This window comes from Myotis nattereri, assembly GCF_964212035.1.
Source record: "Myotis nattereri genome assembly, chromosome: 4".
NCBI lineage: Eukaryota > Metazoa > Chordata > Mammalia > Chiroptera > Vespertilionidae > Myotis > Myotis nattereri.
This window is the reverse complement of record NC_138079.1, coordinates 102,389,553-102,408,740: the sequence shown is the minus strand read 5'-3', so window position 1 is coordinate 102,408,740 and position 19,188 is coordinate 102,389,553. Positions and strand designations below refer to the sequence as shown.

At 54.7% G+C, this 19,188-nt stretch overlaps 1 protein-coding gene across 1 annotated transcript; it reads left to right on the top strand.

The window, feature by feature from the left end:
* The first annotated feature begins 15,701 nt into the window (after positions 1-15,701).
* On the top strand, positions 15,702-18,571 carry LOC308517474 (mastin-like). Its single transcript, XM_081088623.1, has 6 exons — positions 15,702-15,715; positions 15,815-15,875; positions 16,059-16,239; positions 16,461-16,732; positions 17,880-18,025; positions 18,111-18,571. The coding sequence occupies exons 1-6, from the start codon at positions 15,713-15,715 to the stop codon at positions 18,273-18,275; spliced, it is 828 nt and encodes a 275-aa protein (XP_080944749.1). The 5' UTR covers positions 15,702-15,712; the 3' UTR covers positions 18,276-18,571.
* The last annotated feature ends 617 nt before the right edge of the window (positions 18,572-19,188 follow it).

Below are 19,188 nucleotides of genomic sequence, written 5' to 3'. Positions count from 1 at the left end.
GTCCCGCTTCCCTTTCTCCTGAAGTCAGTTCTCAGGAGTGATACTCGCTTAAAATGGTCCATTTCACCTGATGGCAAATTTGTTTAATGTGGTTGTTCATACTAACCTCTTCAGAGTTTTAAAAATCTCTGCCCTGCCCATGTGTCTGGTCACCTCTTTATTACTAACTAGAGGCCCGGTGCACAAAAATTTGTGCACTCGACGGGGGACAGGGGTCCCTCAGCCCGGCCTGTGCCCTCTGACAGTCTGGGACCGTTCGGGAGATAACGACCTGATGGCTTAGGCCTGCTCCCGGGTGGCAGAGGGCAGGCCCAATCCCTAGGTGCAGCCCCTGGTCAGGCTCAGAGCAGAGCTGATTGGGGAGTTGGGGCACTGCCCCCTGTCACATTCAAGGCAGAGTCGATGGGGAAGTTGCGGCACCACCCCCTGTCATGTACAGAGCAGGGTCGATCAGGGGGTTGGGGAGCTCCCCCCTGTCACGCACAGAGCAGGGCCAATCAGGGGGTTGGGGCGCCGCCCTCTATCAGCCACAGAGCAGGGCCGATCAGGGGGTTGGGGCGCTGCCACTCTCACACTCAGGGCAGGGCCGATGGGGAGGTTATGGCTCTACACCGTCACACACAGAGCAGGGCCCGTGGAGGGGGGCGGTTTGGGGCACCGCACCCTATCACACACAGAGCAGGGCCGTTCAGGGGGTTGGGGAGCTCCCCCCTATCAGGCACAGAGCAGGGCTGATCAGGGGGTTGGGGTGCCTTCCCCTGTCATGAACAGAGCAGGGCAGATAGGGAGGTTGTGGCCCCGCCCCCTGTCATACACAGAGCTGCAGGGCGATCAGGGGGTTTGGGCGTTGCCCCCTGTCACACTGATCCCGGTGCCGGGAAGTCTCTCAGTTCTGCTGATCCCAGTGCTGGGAGGCATATTACCCTTTTACTATAAAGGATAGAGGCCTGGTGCAACGGTGGGGGCCAGCTGGTTTGCCCTGAAGGGTGTCCTGGATCAGGTTTGGGGTCCCCACTGGGGTGCCTGGCCAGCCTGGGTGAGGGGATGATGGCTGTTTGCAGCTGGTCACGCACCCTTCGGGGTGGGGGTCCCCACTGAGGTGCCTGGCCAGCCTGGGTGAGAGGCTGAGGGCTGTTTTCAGGCTGGCGGGTGACTGAAGCTCCCAACTGCTCCTTTTTTTCTTTTTCTATTTTTTCTGGGCCAGCTTTGGCTCTGGCTCCAGCTCTGAGGCCTCTGCTGCTGAAAGCAGGTATCTGGTTTGTTTGGGTTCTATAATCAAAACACTGTATCAACTCAAGCTGAGATCCCGGAGGGCTGAAAGCAGGTTTCTGGGGGTTTGTTTAGCTTCTATATTTGTAACAATGTTTCAAACTGCAAGCTCAGAGGCCAGCAAGGCAGGCAGGGAACGTTGGTTTCCTCCATCACTGAAGCAAGCAAGCCTCGTGTTAGCTTCAAGCTGCCTGGCTGCTGGCCGCCATCTTGGCTGGCAGTTAATTTGCATATCTCGCTGATTAGCCAATGGGAAGAGTAGTGAACGTACGCTAATTACCATTTTTCTCTTTTATTAGATAGGATATTACTTGTGCATCATGTTTCCTGCCTGATGGATCTTGCCACAGGTTTGCCTATTTCATTAGATTTAAGGAACTCACTTTTGACTTGGCAACCCTGTAATTTCTTTATTATCTAGTCCAGGTGCTTCTCTTATTTGTTTTAAATTACCCATGACTTTCTCCCATTTGTTAGCCTGTCTTTTATTCTATGCCTTATGCTCTCTTTCGGTTTCCTCTGACATAATTTTTCTCACTTCTTGACTTAAACATAACATTCTCTGTTCATTCTCTGATCATTTCACTCCAGATAAAAATCATGTCCCTTTGAATATGAGGAGGTGGTATTTTCACCATAGTGAGTTGTATACTTTTTAATTTCATTCTGACATTTCTTTGGAAGTATATTTTTTAAATTTCCAGATGTAGGAGGGCTTCTGCCCATTTTTGATATAAGTGTAAGAAAGCTTAAAATAACAAAGTACCTGTTGTCTTCCAATACAAGGCAACTGTAAGTGACCTCTGAGAACAGACGTTCAGGCTCAGCATTTACCGAGGATGTAAACAAAGGCAGAGAGATAAAATGTCCAGCGTCAGTAACAAAAGATGGTTTACAGGTCGCCCCTCATAAATTCAGACAGGGAACTTGGCAAGTGGCCTTGTCGCATGGTGTTCAGCTGTGATCTGCTCCTGTTCAACGTCTATCAAAGTCATATGTGACCATGTAACTGCAAGTATTCATACCTTCCCAATCCATGCAACTGAACAACCACACCCACACACACACACACACACACACACACACACACGCAGAAGATGATGCATGGGCACACGTGGAGGGAGGCCCTAGGAGGCTCCGGGGCCAGGAGACCAGCCTGGGACTGAAAACTCAGTCCTGGGAGGCAGTGTGCCCGCGGGACCCTGGGCTTCCAGCTTCTTCCTCAGCCTGCCCTGGACCAGGGGAGGCAGCCCGGCCACTGCACCTGGCGCTGCTCCTGGAAAAAATGATCACCTCAGGGGAGAGCAATCCAACTACCAACCAGGACGCTGGGAATGTCCCACAGAGAGGCGGCTGCACCTCCAGCTGCGGGGCCTGTGCAGTAGGAGCCCAGCAGGCAAAGCCTAGGGAGCCCAGGGGATGCCAGTCATGATGCCCGCCCATTAGAACACAGTAGGGACCAAGGGGTCAGGGTCTCCTGGGGGAGGGAGAGTGGACAGTGGAGAGCAAGCAGGAGGCCGGAGGGGATGATGGAGGTAGAGCCAGGACAGCCTGGGTGTCACAGGCTGACACCCGGGTCTAGGACAGAGGGCCTGGCTGTGGGAGGACAGCCACCAGGAGAGGTTCCAGGGAGCAGCACTCAGAACTCGGGAGCCTCCGTCAGAGCCCGGGCGGACACTGCAGAGCTGGAAGCCGGTCACAGGCGCTGCCCTCAGTGAGGAGCAAAGCCGTCCTGTGGACAAAAAGCTGCGCTGTGGCCTGTGTCCCTCTGAGCCGTCGGGCAGAGTGAGTGAGGTCAGTGTCGATGTCAGTGTGGTCACAGGTGCCCCGTGGTTGGGTGGGGCCCAAATGGGACAGCCAGTGCCATGAATGAGGGCCTCCAGGAGCCATCCCTGCCCCGGGTCCAACACCTCCATTGTGACCCGTGAGGACCCGTGGACGCTGGCACATTGCTGCCCCCTCAGCACCCCCACCCGCCCTCGCTGGCCCAGCCTCCACTGCAGTGTTGCAAAATGAGGCTGTTAGGTAACAGAAGCTGTGCCCTTTGCCCACCTGCCCTCAGCCTTCCCCTATCAGGGCACAGACATCCTCATAACAGCCCCAGCTTTGATCCTGACCCTGATGCCCACGCAGCCCCACCCTCACCGTATGCATTCATTCCTGTCACTCAGACCCGCACCCTGGGGCCCCCAATGGCGGCCTGAGGACAGAAGGACTCCTGCTCAGAGCAGCATTGCAGGGCACTGCCCCCAGCCCTCCCACACACAGCTGCTGGCCTGAATGCCCACGTGCACTTTATCTCAGCATCCCCTCTTCTTATCCTTTTTCTTAATCCTCAACCGAGGGTATTTTTCCATTGATTTTTGGAGAGAGTAGAAGGGAAGGGGAGAGAGGAGAGAGAAAGGCATCAGTGTGAGAGGCATATCAATTGGTTGCCTCCTGCAGGCACCCCAACCCGGGGCTGGGGATCAAACCTGCAACCCAAGCACATGCACTTGCCTGGGAATCAAACCCAGGCCTCTTCGCTCTGCGGTCCGACACCTCAACCACTGAGCCAAACCAGCCAGGGCCCCCTCTTCTTTTTTAATTTATTTGCAGATCCACACCTCGTCATAAATACAGAGATCATGTCAGCTTTGTTTTTTTCCTTATTAATTTTATCCCCACCCTTCCACCCCCTCCCCTTGGCCACCACCCACTTGTTCTCTGTATCTCTGGGTCTGTTTCTGTTTTCTTTGTTCCTTTGCTTTGTTCTGTTTTAGATTCCACATATGAGCTGCTCATTTCTCAACATCTTTGCAAACATGTGGTTTTGTTGCACTTTTTCATTTTCTCCTCCCTGATGAGGGTGGCACTGCCTGTCCGTTCCTTCCCTCAGATTTCCTCTGACTGTGGAGGAGCCCGTCAGTGCTGGTGGCCGCTCAGGGGCGTCTGAGGATGGCATGCGGTGTGTTTCCCATTAGTGCCTGTTTCCTGTGTCCCACACCATTCCTCCGAGTTAGCATTTCTTCTTCCCGGAATAAATCCTGAAGTAGTTCTGTTAATGAGTGCCTGCGGGTGATAAGACACTCTGGGTGTCTCCTGTTTTGTAATATCACTCTTTTTCCCCCCTCACTATTGTGTGACAGTTTATCTGGGAATAAAATTTTATGTTGTTGGTGATGTTTCCTCACCACTTCCAAGGAACTGCTCCAGGGTCTCCTTCCTCCTCCTGTTGCTGATCAGAAATCCCCTGTGTCTGATCGTCATTTCTTTTTATGCTAAACTATCATTTGTCTCTCAAATTCTAATGACGACAATTTGCAGTTTTACCAACATGGATTTAGGTGTAGAATTTATTTGTGTTTATTATGCTGAATTTTCACAGGGTATTTTCCACTGGAGGTTCACAATTTTTCTTTGATTCTAGAAATTTCTCAGATATTTATGTACCAACATGATGTTTTAGTTTTTCAAGACAGTTTTTTTTTAAGTTGCTAATAAGAGGTTCTGAATGTCTAATGAGCCTCTGAAGTTGGAGGCTCTCAAACCATCTACCAAGATGCTCTTTCATATTTTATGGAATTTTTAAAGATTCCTCTGTTTCTGAGATGCTGATGGTGAAAACCAAACAAGCCGACATTCAAGCTCACTCTGAGAATGGCCCTCCGCCCCCTCAAATACCTTCCAAGCTCATACATCAGTCCCCACCACCTCTGTCCCCACCACCTCTGTCCCCACCTCCTCTGTCCCCACCTCCTCTGTCCCCACCACCTCTGTCCCCACCTCCTCTGTCCCCACCACCTCTGTCCCCACCACCTCTGTCCCCACCACCTCTGTCCCCACCTCCTCTGTCCCCACCACCTCTGTCCCCACCTCCTCTGTCCCCACCTCCTCTGTCCCCACATCCTCTGTCCCCACCTCCTCTGTCCCCACCTCCTCTGTCCCCTCCACCTCTGTCCCCACCACCTCTGTCCCCACCTCCTCTGTCCCCACCTCCTCTGTCCCCACCTCCTCTGTCCCCTCCACCTCCGTCCCCACCACCTCCGTCCCCACCACCTCCGTCCCCACCTCCTCCGTCCCCACCACCTCTGTCCCCACCTCCTCTGTCCCCACCACCTCCGTCCCCACCACCTCTGTCCCCACCTCCTCTGTCCCCACCACCTCCATCCACACCTCCTCTGTCCCCACCTCCTCTGTCCCCACCACCTCTGTCCCCACCTCCTCTGTCCCCACCACCTCCGTCCCCACCACCTCCATCCACACCTCCTCTGTCCCCACCTCCTCTGTCCCCACCACCTCCATCCACACCTCCTCTGTCCCCACCTCCTCTGTCCCCACCTCCTCTGTCCCCACCACCTCCGTCCCCACCACCTCTGTCCCCACCTCCTCTGTCCCCACCACCTCCATCCACACCTCCTCTGTCCCCACCTCCTCTGTCCCCACCACCTCCATCCACACCTCCTCTGTCCCCACCTCCTCTGTCCCCACCTCCTCTGTCCCCACCACCTCTGTCCCCACCACCTCTGTCCCCTCCTCCTCTGTCCCCACCTCCTCTGTCCCCTCCACCTCTGTCCCCACCTCCTCTGTCCCCACCTCCTCTGTCCCCACCACCTCTGTCCCCACCTCCTCTGTCCCCACCTCCTCTGTCCCCACCACCTCTGTCCCCACCTCCTCTGTCCCCACCTCCTCTGTCCCCACCACCTCTGTCCCCACCTCCTCTGTCCCCACCACCTCTGTCCCCACCTCCGCTGTCCCCACCTCCTCTGTCCCCACCTCCTCTGTCCCCACCTCCTCTGTCCCCACCACCTCTGTCCCCACCTCCTCCGTCCCTACCTCCGCTGTCCCCACCTCCTCTATCCCCACCTCCTCTGTACCCACCACCTCTGTTACCACCTCCTCTGTCCCCACCTCCTCTGTCCCCACCACCTCCGTCCCTACCTCCTCTGTCCCCACCTCCTCTGTTACCACCACCTTTGTCCCCACCACTTTTTCCCCACCTCCTCTGTCCCCACCTCCTCTGTCCCCACCTCATCTGTCCCCACCACCTCTGTCCCCACCTCCTCTGTCCCCACCACCTCTGTCCCCACCTCCTCTGTCCCCACCTCCTCTGTCCCCACCACCTCCGTCCCTACCTCCTCTGTCCCCACCTCCTCTGTTACCACCACCTTTGTCCCCACCACTTTGTCCCCACCTCCTCTGTCCCCACCACCTCTGTCCCCACCTCATCTGTCCACACCACCTCCGTCCCTACCTCCTCTGTCCCCACCTCCTCTGTTACCACCACCTTTGTCCCCACCACTTTGTCCCCACCTCCTCTATCCCCACCTCCTCTGTCCCCACCTCCTCTGTCCCCACCTCCGCTGTCCCCACCTCCTCTGTCCCCACCTCCTCTGTCCCCACCTCCTCTGTCCCCACCTCCTCTGTCCCTCTGCCTGGAGCCCCTCCTCCCTAATGCCCACTGTTGCTTCATGAGCTGGGCCAGGCAGCTCAGACCTGTCAAACCCTCCGGGCAGGTCCAGGCTGGACATGCCCTGTGTCACCCCAGCTCTGTCTTCCGCACTCACCTCCACACCGTGTCCCACACTCACTGCGGTGCTGTGGTTATGTCTGTCCTCACCTCCCTGTGGGATCCAGGGGCCCAGGAACCCACTCAGTAACTCCTTGACCCCGAGGCCTTGTCTATGCTGGGCACATGTGATCAAGGATAATTAAGGGAGGGAGGGAGGGGAGGAGGGAAGTAACACGTATGAAGTAAGAGAGAGAGAAGAACATAGAAGAGCAGAAAAGAAAATAAGAAGCAGGGGAAGGAGGGAGGGGAGGAAGACAGGAAGAGGAAGTAGAGGGGTGGAGGGAGGGACACTGGGACAAGCATAACCCGCATGAGCTCCCAGAAATGCCATCACAGGGAACTGAGCCCTGGAAACCTCCTCACACCCGAACGCGGAGACCTGGGACCCGGGCACTCGCAGGGAGGCTCCCACTGAGCCCTCAGTCACCGTCAGGATGAGTCCATGCCACCATCTCAGCAACGGGTTGGAGCTGGCTCGTACTAGTTTAATGGGACTCAGAGGGTGAGCAGGAGGCCATGGCCCAGGCCCCTTTCCTGGCCCCCCTACTGTGAGAGACACCAACCTGCGGAGCATCTCCTGTGTCTGCCACCCTAAAGTCAGGACAGGAGGCTCTTGACACAGTGGAGGGTGAGACGAAGGGGAGGAGGTGGGAGGATGAGGCTGGGATTGGGAAAGAACAGGGGTGTCAACAAGGAAGATTGAGGGTCTCCCCATCATGGGAACCCTGCCTGGCCTCATCTAGGATCCAGGGGGCAGAGGGACATACTTCCGGATCCAAGAAATGTAGCTCATCACCCGGGCATACACCCCAGGGAAGTCGCGATGACCACAGCTGTATCCCCAGCTCACGATCCCTACCTGGACCCAGGTGCCTTCCCAGCTGCACACCAGGGGGCCCCGGAGTCACCCTGTGGGGAGAGGCAGGACTCAGTGATCATCTCCACATGGGCCACTGCATGGAGCTTCTGAGTCCCGATTCCCGGGGCCAGGAGGGCACGGAGGACAGAGGACGGGGCAGGGGGGGCTCACCTGGCAGGAGTCCTGGCCCTCACTCCCAGCGCACAGCATGTCATCCCTGATGATCTGGCCAGTGTTGGTGGAAGAGTTCTGGTAGCGCTGGTTACAGACCCTGTTCCCCACGATGGGAACCATCACCTCCTGCAGCTGGTAGGGCTGGGGCATCGGAGCTGTGGGGAGGGGCCGGCTGAGAACCAGGGCTGGTCCAGGCTTCTGCTCCTTCCCAACAACAAGGTATTCCTCTCACTCCTTCTGGGCCACCCCGGCCATCAGCCAAGGGCACAGGGAGTCCCTCTGTGGGACCCGATCCTCGGGTCTAGAGCAGCTACACCTGCCCTGGGACTGAGCTCCCAGCATCCACTACACCCATTCAGTTCTAGGACTCAGCACTTCATCAGACACAGTCTGGGCTCCACAGGCCGGAGGAGAGTGTTATCCCAGGATTGTTCTCCTTGAAAAGGAAGGGATCAGGGCTCAACCCAGAGAAATGCATCACAGCAGGAAGGAAACACTTCTGCGCTGATGGGTTGGGTTTTCATTCTGATTTAGGGACCTGCCTCTCGCTCCCAGACTGGCTCATCCTCAGGAGGACGATCCAGGTCCACCCACCCCCACGGGGCGAGGGGAGGACCCAGGCAGAGCCGCGGGAGGGCCTGTCGCCTGCAGAGCAAACACCTGTGTCCTCAGGGTCCATGACTCTGATCGTGAAGCCCCAGCTCTGCACACATGTAGGCTCAACAGGAAACCCCCCTCTAGTAACCAAATGTAGAATTAGCACATGGCCCAGAACTCCCACGCCTAGTGTGTACCCCAAAGAACGGAAAACAGGGATCCAAGATGGTGACAGAGTAGGTGGAAGTGACCCTCACCTCCTCCCGGGACCAAATCGGAATCACAACTAAATTACAGACACTCAGCCTGAATAACCAACGGAAGACGGGCTGAAAAGAGGGCTCCTCATTACGGACACATGGAAGGAGCCACATGGAGACGGCAGGGAGGGCGGAGACACAGGAAGGGCTGCACTGAGAGTTAGGGGGCACACCTCAGCTGCAAAGGTCCCCTCTGAGAAGGGAGGGGTCTCCACCCCATCCTGAGCTCCCAGCCTGGAGCACCAGTGCCTGGAAGAGGGGCTTCACAACATCTGGCTGTGACCATCCGTGGGGACTGCACTTGCCAGAGTGAGACAGGGGACAGCCAGGCACCCAGACGCCCTTTTAAAGGGCCAGTGCGCAAACATCTCATTGGCAGCTACTCAACCTGGGCTCCAGAGGAGCGACAGCCGCCCAGAGTGGATGGAACCCACACTGGGAGACACTGGGCTGTATTCCTCTTTGGAGAGGGCTGGAGCAGCAGCCTCCATTAACCAGTGCCGAGTCCCTCTCTCACATGCCTTGTATTGGAAGACAACAGGCTACATTGTTATTTTAAGCTTTCTCATACTTATATCAAAAATGGGCACAAGCCCTCCTATGTCTGTAAATTTAAAAAATATACTTCTAAAGAAATGTCAGAATGAGAATTACAAAGTATATACAATTCAGAAAGGTGAAAATCCCACCTCCTAATATTCACAGGGACTTGGTGACTTGTACCTGAAGGGAAATGACCAGTCCTTTCTGGATTTAGTACAAATACGACAGAGAATGTCATGTTTAAGTCAAGAAGTGAGAAAAATTATGTCAGAGGAAACTGAAAGAGAGCATAAAGAATAGAATAAAAGATAGGCTAACCAACCGGAGAAAGTCAGGGGTAATTTAAAACAAATAAAAGAAGCCCCTGGACTACATAATAAAGAAATTACAGGGTTGCAAAGCCAAAAGTGAGCTCCTTAAATCTAATGAAATAGGCAAACCTGTGGCAAGATCCATCAGGCAGGAAACATGATGTACAAATATTAGTAATAAAGAGGAGACCAGACACATGGGCAGGGCAGAGATTTTTAAAACTCCGAAGAGGTTAGTATGAACAACCACATTAAACAAACTTGCCATCAGGTGAAATGGACCATTTTTAGGCGAGTATCACTCCTGGGAACTGACTTTAGGAGAAAGGGAAGCGGGACCAGATTTGTAATCATGAAAGGCCTGCTTCTGGGAGGGGAACATCCACCCAGAACTAACATATAAAGAACAACACGGGGAGTTACCCACAGCCTGGCTTCCTGGAGAATCACACTCAGACTTCAAGGCCCAGCGATCTTCCAGGGACAGCAAGTGAGGCAGCTCCCGGGCACACTTTCTGGAGAACAAAACTAGGCCCATAGAATAAAGGACAATTTCAGGACAATTTCCATTATGAACATAGATTGAAAAAACCCAAAGTAAAACATTATCGAACCAACTCCCAGTGTGTAACATAATCACCAAATAACCCAGGAAGGTCTCAACCACCATGGTTGAACACCAGTTAGTGCAATTTACCACATTAACGGTGCAGAAATAGATGATAAAAACCATGTGATAATCTCAATAGATATGGAAACTACATTTTTTTTTTGGTTGATAAATTCAACTATAGTTTGTGATAAAACTCTTAGCAAACTTGGGACAAAGGTGACTTCCTAATTCGATAAGGGTGGCTTTCCCAGAAGCCACAGCAAAGGTCCTGCTTACCTGGGGCACAGTGGCAGCCCCGCCCCTGAATGAGGGATGATGGACAGGGAGGCCCAGACAGGGCAGGTGACTCCAGGCAGCACACAGCCATCAGAAATACACAAAAGGTGTGAGGACCAGGGAGGAGGAGAGGAGCCACCAGGAGCAATACGGCGCTCTACACAGAACACCCAAACCATCTGCTCTCAATGTTAGAACTAGTCTGAGTGCGGCGAGGCAGCTTTGCCCACCATCAACGCAGGTCTCGCGCTGACATCCCACAGGCCTTCTAGACACGGCCCATGGCCACTGAGCAGAGGAATCAGGAAGATGGCATTTCCAGTGACTACTACAAACCACCTGGGAAGAAATCTAACAAAACATGTGCAAGATTTCAGAGAGGACATTGTCCAGCTGAGCTAAAGGACTTAAGGTCCAAATAACATGGACAGATATGTGCTGACCGTGGGTGGGAGACGCAGCATCCTCAAGCTGTAAGCTCTTATCAATGTACAGCCCTTCCCACAGTCCCCCTCACCGGATTTCTCAGGGCACATGACACGCCAACTTTCAGGTTTTGATGACAGGTTTGTGGGAGTAAAAAATTATCGTAAACTATTTTGCTTTTATTGAAAAGAGAACTAGCCTTGGGTTACAAGACACCATTGTATTTGACAAAAAAATCTCCGAGTGAAATTTTTTGATTTTGTTAGTCCTCATCCAGGATATTTTTTTAGCTTTTTTATTTTTTTTCTCTTTTTATTGTCTAAAGTTTTACATATGTCTCCTTTTTCCTCTCCTTGCCCCCCCCCCCCCCGTACCTCCCCGCTCCCCAGCCATTCCCACCCTGGGCAAGTACTCACAGCCCCAGTGTCTGTGTCCACTATTTATGCTGATATGCATGCGTACAAGTCCTTTGTTGCTCTCTAACCGCCCCAACATTCCCCCCACCTCCCCTGCCATTTGTCTTTGCATTTATTTTTGTTCATCAGTTCCTGTATTTTTCCCCCCATTGATTTTTAGAGGGAGTGGAAGGGAGGGGGAGAGACATAGAGAAACATGGAGGTGAGAGAGACACATTGATTGGTTGCCTCCCACACACGGAACCTGCACTGGGAATCCAACCGGAGACCCTTAGGTGAGTGGGCCACTGTTTTAACCACTGGCCTGGACTAATTTGTTATATTTTTAATGTCCATGTGCAGTTGGTTATTATCTGCTATGAGAAGAAAACAGTATGTAATCCTTGTTTCATAAATGCAGTGTCTTCGCCTACCTCCCTGAAAACTTACTCAAACTCCTTCTATTTCTCATCATTGCCAGTTGAATAGGTTTGAATAACTTTTTTTTCATTTGTTTTTACTTTGGTTTCTAACTTTCCAACTCAATGCTTTCCTGGTCAGCCCCAACAGTTTTCTTCATGTGTAAGAGCAAATCACTAAGTTTTGGGCTGGTTTCTCTAAAAATTACCACCATACACAAGTATACTTAGAGAGAGGAAGGGAGAGAGATAGAGAGATAGAAACATCAATGAGAGAGAGAGGGACATCATTGATCAGCTGCCTCCTGCACGCCCCCAACTGGGGATTGCGCCAGCACCCTGCATGTGCCCTGATCAGGACCTCTGATTCCTGGGCTGACACTCAACTGCTGAGCCACACCAGTCGGGTGCAAGAACACTTTTTTTTTTTAAAATATGTTATTGATTTTTTTACAGAGAGGAAGAGAGAGGGATAGTTAGAAACATCGATGAGAGAGAAACATAGATCAGCTGCCTCCTGCACACTCCCTGCTGGGGATATGCCTGCAACCAAAGTGCATGCCCTTGAACGGAATCGAACCTGGGACGCTTGAGTCCGCAGGACGACACTCTATCCACTGAGCCAAACTGGTTAGGGCAAGAATACTTCTTTAAGGAACAGAAACAACTGTTTATTAACAGTTCCAATGCTGACTCGCATCTGTCAGCCTGGTTGGCTGGTGGACTAGCTGATTCTGTTCTAAGATGACTGGGCGGAGACCTGGGCCTCCCAGATGCCAGTCCTTGTTTTGCTGGGACCAGAGGTTCTCTAGAGATGATCCTTCACCCTCCTCCTGGGGTGACCCCGACTGCAGGAGGGAGAGGACGGCCTGGGTCCTGACCGTGTTTCCAGCCTCCTGGCTCTCACCACCTTCCTCTGAGCTGGGTGACCCTCTCCAGCTCCTGCCAAGACCTGAGTTGCCTGGGTCCCTCACGTTCAAGGTGGCCCCATCTGCCTGTGTCCTGCACAGGGAGGTGGCTTCGCCCAAGCACCAGAACAGGGGGTTGCACTTCTCCCCAAGCCCCCCTTCTTCATCCCCCCCATCTGATTCCCAGGGCCCCTCACCGATGCCGTCTCCTCCTTCTTTGCTGTGAGCTGGTACCGTGCATTTGCCTGCTGCTGCGCTGTCGCTGAGGCTGGGTCTGGGAGGATGGGCAGGTCGGCCGGGCCCTTCCCCCGCCCTGCGTCACTGGACGTCCACTCGGTTCCCGTTCCCACAGCTTTATGGTACCAGCTGCCTAGTTTGCCTCACTCTGCCCTGTGGCTTCCGGGGACACCCCCACCTGTATGTTCCTCCTGGCAAACTTGGGGGTCACTTTGAATGTTCCTAGATTTTCCTGCAGTTCACATTCTATGGGGAGTTTGGAAGAGTTGATATTTGAAGACATCGTCTCTTGTTAACAACATTGAATGACATTTTATATCATGTGAGTGTCCTCCTCAAGGAAGTCTTGTGGTTGTCACGGACTCTAGATTAGGAATGTGTGGACCTGGCCGTGAATGGGGTCTCTACCATATGGCATCGCATTAGCTGTGCCTGAGGTTAAAGATGAGTTTCTCCTTCTTTCTCTCCTGATTTGTGTGTAAAACATTTGTCTTCCATCGAGACACCTTGGGAAACTTAATCTTCAAACCTTTTCATTGAAGCTTTTGGCTCTTCTGGGAGGAAGATCATATTATCTGCCAATGATGGTCATGACATTTCCCCCAGGGCCCTCAAACCTCTTGTTTCAGTTTCGGGCAGATTTGCTCCTAATGCCCAAATGCCGTCTTTCCCCAGGTCTGGCCCAGCTGGTTATCGCCCAGCCTGGTGCCGGGGTCGGGAAGCCTGGGCCCAGCATCAGGCTGGGCGTTGGGGCCTGTGGCCTCTCGCTGACACCGCTGTGACTTGCCTTCCTGTCATCTGGGCTCAGAACCAGCCCCAAACCCACAGCCACTGTTGAGGTAGGTAAAGGTGGGGGCTCCGTCCAGACCAGTGGCAGGGAGGGAGGAAGCCCCCCCTTATCACCCAGAGGTCTCGCCCCTGGGCTGTAGGACTTGCTGGGTCTGTGAGCCCAGCCCTTTCCCTCCTGGGTGCTCACTCCCCCCACCACGGGGCCCCTGCCCATGTGGGATCCTGGTTGTTTCCTGTCGAGATCCCCAGTGTCCCCTGAGGATTCTGGGTGCCCCCGGAGACACCAACATCGCAGCAAGGATGACACGGACTCTGGCCCCAGGAGGGAATGATGGGTTTCTAGGGACCTGAGCTCTCTAAGTGCTGCAAAGCATCCCTTGATGGTCTCCTCACGGGGCTCCCGGGGGACAGAGGACCGGGCAGTGGTTCAGGAGTGTGGGATCCCCTCTTCCTTCTCCTCTCAAACCACTGTCTGGTCCTGTCCCATGCTTGGTGGAGAATGATTCTCAGAATGTCAAAGGGCAGGAAAGCCTATCCCTGGCAGGTGTTCGGCCTCTGCCTGGGGTTGGACACAGCTCCTCCATTCAGAAAGCAGGGAGTGTGAGAGAGGGGTTGGCTCCCATGGCTGTGGGTGTGCCAGTCATGTGCAGGAGGTGAGGAGAACTAGCACTAAATTGGCACATCTCACACCCTTTACTGTGTATTTTGACAATATTGGTCATGCATCGGATGTATGAGGACAGCTGAGCAGATGCCTGAGTGTCCGGGGGCGGCCGTTACAGATGCCACAGACCCGGACTCTTTTTTTTTTTTTTTTTAATATACTTTTATTGATTTTTTACAGAGAGGAAGGGAGAGAGATAGAGAGTCAGAAACATCAATGAGAGAGAAACACCGATCAGCTGCCTCCTGCACACGCCCCACTGGGGATGTGCCCGCAACCCAGGTACATGCCCTTGACCGGGATCGAACCTGGGACCCTTCAGTCCGCAGGCCGACGCTCTATCCACTGAGCCAAACCGGTTCCGGCCAGACCCGGACTCTTAAATAAAACTTTATTCTGTCACAGTGTTGGAGGCTGGAAGTCTCCAATCCAGGTGTCAGCAGTTCCCACAACCTCCAAAGGCTCAAAAGAAGCTGCCTCCTCCATCTCATGGTGTTGCTGGCAAACTCTGTCTGCAGGTCCAGAGAGTCTGTCCTTTTTGGGGGACACTGTGAGCCTCCAAAGAAGGAGCGGGGCAGGGGAGCACTGGGCCTGCTGCTCTCCTTCCCCCCACGCCCCCAACCCCCACTCTAGGCTCAGGTGCCAGCCCCCATCCCATCTGTACCCCAGCTCTGTATTGTTTCAGAGCATCTGATTATTTATCATTTATTTAGTTCCTCACCTGAGGATATGCTTATGGATTTTAGGGAGAGGCAGGCAGAGAGATGTGAGAAACATCCACTGGTTGCCTCTTGTACGCGTCCCGATTGGGGAATGACCCCTCATCCTAGGTATGAGGCCTGACTGGGAATCAAACCGGAGACCCTTCAGTGCACAGGACGATGCAAAGCATCTCATTTCATTCTTTTTCATGTACAAACTGTCATCTTACCACTGAAATGTGTCCAGCACCGATATTTTTATTATTTTTATTTTTGTTAATCCTCACCCACATATTTTCCATTGATTTTTAGAGAAAGTGGAAAGGAGAGGGAGAGAGAGAGGGAAACATCGATGTAAGAGAGACACATTGATTGTTTGCCTCCTGCATGAACCCTGACCAGGGCCGAGGAACCTGCAACCAAGGTATGTGCCCTTGACCAGAATCAAACCTGGGACCCTTCAGTCCACAGGCTGACGCTCTACCCACTGAGCCAAACCAGCAGGGGCTCCAGCACCAATACTGAGTGTCTTCTCAGAGAGGAAACACCATATTTTTTATCTGATAGCTGGTTTGCTGGTCACCACTGGTCCCACTGAAGAGATAAGCCCTGCCTCCTCCCATGCCCAACCCCAAAGGAGGGCGGCTTCCGCTTGGGCCAGACTTGGCCGCAGGATAAATGAGCTCAGAGGGCCCAGGACAGAAGGCAGACAGACCTGGCATGGTGAGGACGCTGCTCAAAGCCCCATCCTCTCCCTTCCCAGGCTGTGTCCCCGCCCCACATCTCCTCACTGGCTCTCCTCCCTGCCCTCTCCCCCTGCAGATGCTGTGGCTGCTGGTCCTGACTCTCCCCTGTCTGGGGGGCTCCGTACCTGTGACCTCAGGTGAGTCCTGACCCCCAAGCTTGGCTTGTCTCTGAACCCCTGACTCTGACCTCTCAGAGGCCGCCCCTGGGATGGGTGGTGATCCCCTCTGAGGGTGGCTCTGGGAGGGACGGTGGATGGGGCCATGCTGAGTGCCGGGCAGCGGTGCCTGGGTCCCTGATGGCTCCCCCTCTGCTTCCCCAGATCCCGGCCCAGGGACTGAGCAGGTGGGCATCATGGGGGGGCATGATGCTGCCAATGGGGCGTGGCCGTGGCAGGTGGGCCTGTGGATCAGGAATCAAAGAAGTTCTCAGTGGATTTTCTGGTGTGGGGGCTCCCTCATCCACCCCCAGTGGGTGCTGACCGCTGCCCACTGCATTCCAGGGTAAGTCTGACTCTGCCAGCACCCAGGGGTTGGGTGGACAATGTCGGGAGGCATGTGATCTGTTGGGGGCAGATGCTGGGCTGAGTGGCTGCAGACCCCCCACCAGGATTCAGCTTCCTGGCGCTCCCCTTGCCCACCACAGAGGGGAGGTCTCTGGGCTCTGAGGGGCTGGCCCACTCCCTGCCACAGCCTCTCAGAAGCCTTTGGCCTTCTGTCCCCAGGAGAAACCCAGAGACTCGGCACTTTAAGGTCCAACTAGGACGACTGAGAGCCTCACACCAGGGCAGTGTGAAGGTGGCCAGGATCATCCGCCACCCCAAGTACAGGCTTGAAAAGAAAGCAGAAGGTGGGGCGGACGTGGCACTTCTGAAACTGGAGGCCCCCGTGCGACCATCTAACCTCGTCAGGTGGATCCGCCTCCCGCCAGCCTCCCTCTCATTCCCCCCAGGCACACGGTGCTGGGTGACTGGCTGGGGCGACATTGCTCCTGGAGGTGAGAACCGGGTGACGCGTGGGAGTGGGAGGAGGAGACTGAGGGCAATGCAGGGGGCGGGCCAGGCTTTACAGAGGAGGCTCAGCTGGGGTCTGAGCTGCGGTCCCTCCTGGGACTCCCTTGAGTGTAGGAGGCAGAGAGCTCGAGAGGAGTCTGTCAGGAGCAGAGACCAAACTAGCATAAGTGAGGCATGGCCATGGGCATCTTTTTGTGTTAAATATCACACAAGGATATTTCTTCCATTGTTTTTTAGAGAGTGGAATGGAAGGGGAGAGAGAAACATTGATGTGAGAAGCATATCTTTTAATTATCTTCCCGACTGGGGCTGGGGATTGAACCTGCAACCCAGGTACTTGCCCTTGACCAACAATCACACCTGGGATCCTTCAGGCCAGTGCTCTCACCACTGGAAACACTGGCCAGGGTGCCATGGGCATTTCTCTCCCTCACTCTGCACCAGGCCCTGTGTCTCCCCTTCTGGGAGTCCCCGTTCTCCCTGAGTCTCGATAGTGGGATGGAGAACGAGGAGAGAGAACTTCAGTGACGAGCTCAAGGATTCACTATTAAATGGACAAAGTCAAATTTGACAGTAGGGCCGCTCACTCTGCATTTCTTGGGGAAAGCACCTGCTCTGATTTTTCCCAGTAAAAATTATTTGTGGCTGAGACCGGTTTGGCTCAGTGGATAGAGCGTCGGTCTGCGGACTGGGGGGTCCCGGGTTCGATTCCGGTCAAGGGCATGTGCCTGGGTTTCGGGCATATCCCCAGTGGGGGATGTGCAGGAGGCAGCTGGTCGATGTTTCTCTCTCATCGATGTTTCTAGCTCTCTATCTCTCTCCCTTCCTCTCTGTAAAAAAAATCAATAAAATATATTTTTAAATAAATAAATAAATAAATAAAAATAAAATAAAATAAAAATTATTTGTGGATAAAAATATATTTCCCTGTTTCTTTTTGGAGCTTGGTGCCCACAGTGTCAGACTAGAGATTGTCAGTCCATTGGCCTCAAGGGAACCCAGACAGTTGGGGTCTTGGGTGACTCCCTGGGTCCCCCTGGCGGCACTGAGGCTCAGCCTGTGGTTCTAGAACCCGCGGCCTGTGCCTGTCCGCCCCTCAGGACCACAGGCTCACTGGGCTTCTTCTCACAGAGCCGCTGCCGCCGCCCTACAATCTGCAGGAGGTGGAGGTCCCCATTGTGGCGGATGAGATCTGTCGGCAGCAATACCTCAGGCTCGACAAGGTTATCCAGGACGACGAGCTGTGTGCCGGGAGCGAAGGCCGTGACTCCTGCCAGGTGAGACCCCCAGACTGTGGCCTCCGTCCACTGCTCCTGCCTGCAGGGGCCCTGAGTACTGACCACCTGTCTCCTCTTCCCACAGGGTGACTCTGGGGGCCCCTTGGTCTGTAAATGGAGGGGCACCTGGGTCCAGGTAGGCGTGGTGAGCTGGGGGGAGAGCTGCGGTCTTGCCGACTTTCCTGGAGTCTATGCCCGAGTGACATCCTTCTTGCCATGGATCCACCATCATATTCGTTCCTCTCCTTGAGCCCGGGGCCGGGCAAGGATGCTGCCCATGAGATGAAGACTGGCTCTCCAGGGTTTCTGGGGGGCCCTCCCTGCTCCCTCCCAGTGCCAGCTCTTCATTGCACCTAGCGCCTCCTCCACCCCTCCCCCCGCCCCCATCCCACCTGCTCTGAGATCCTCCCGCCTCAGCACCTCCAGCAGCCTCTCTCCCCTGACAGGCAAAAGGGAGAGGCGGGGTGTCCTCTGAAGTCCGCGGGCTCTGCGGGACTCCTGCCTCCTCCCCACCCTCTGGAGCTCATTAAACTGCATGGAAACTGCTCTGGACGCAGTGCACTTACCTGTGGGCGCGGCCAAGGCGGCCAGTGGGCGGTCCGGCTGCTGGGGGAGCCCAGGCTCTGGGAGGGGGACCAGGTGGAGGGGCAGCTATGGCTGCAGCTGGAAGAGGGCGACCTGGCGGCTCTCTTGGCTGGGGTGGGGGGGAGTCTGCTGAGGGGCTGGAGGCCACAGCCCGGAGGGCCGCCCCCAGAGGGTGCAGACCGCCCCTGTTCCTCCTTCAGTCGCAGTCAGTGTGTCATGGAGGCTTTAATGACCTGGACGTGGCCGCCTGCAAACAGGAGGTGCTGTTTCCATGGTCACCGCTGCTCCCTCTGACCCGGGGGAGCGCGGAACCCCCATTTTCCAATGTGATCAACTCCTGGGACCAAATGCAGTGCAGCCTCATTTCCACCAGATCCTCAGTCTCCCATCCTGAGCTTCTCCCGAGCAGGGCGGATCTGTAGGGGCCCGGGACCAGCCAGTCCCCCTCTTCCCGCCCCTCCCTCCTGCTCCCCCAGCTCCCGGGTCCTGGTTGGTTGGAGGCGGCAGGAGGAGGGGTGGAGAGGGTACCCCGTCCCCCGAGGCCGCTGTCCTGGCGCTGGCGCCCCTGCTGGAGACGC

Coding starts and splice junctions, on each gene's coding strand:
- LOC308517474 (XM_081088623.1), top strand. Junction 15,876..16,058: donor CTCCGTACCTGTGACCTCAG/GTGAGTCCTGAC, acceptor CTGCTTCCCCAG/ATCCCGGCCCAGGGACTGAG. Junction 18,026..18,110: donor AAGGCCGTGACTCCTGCCAG/GTGAGACCCCCA, acceptor CTCTTCCCACAG/GGTGACTCTGGGGGCCCCTT.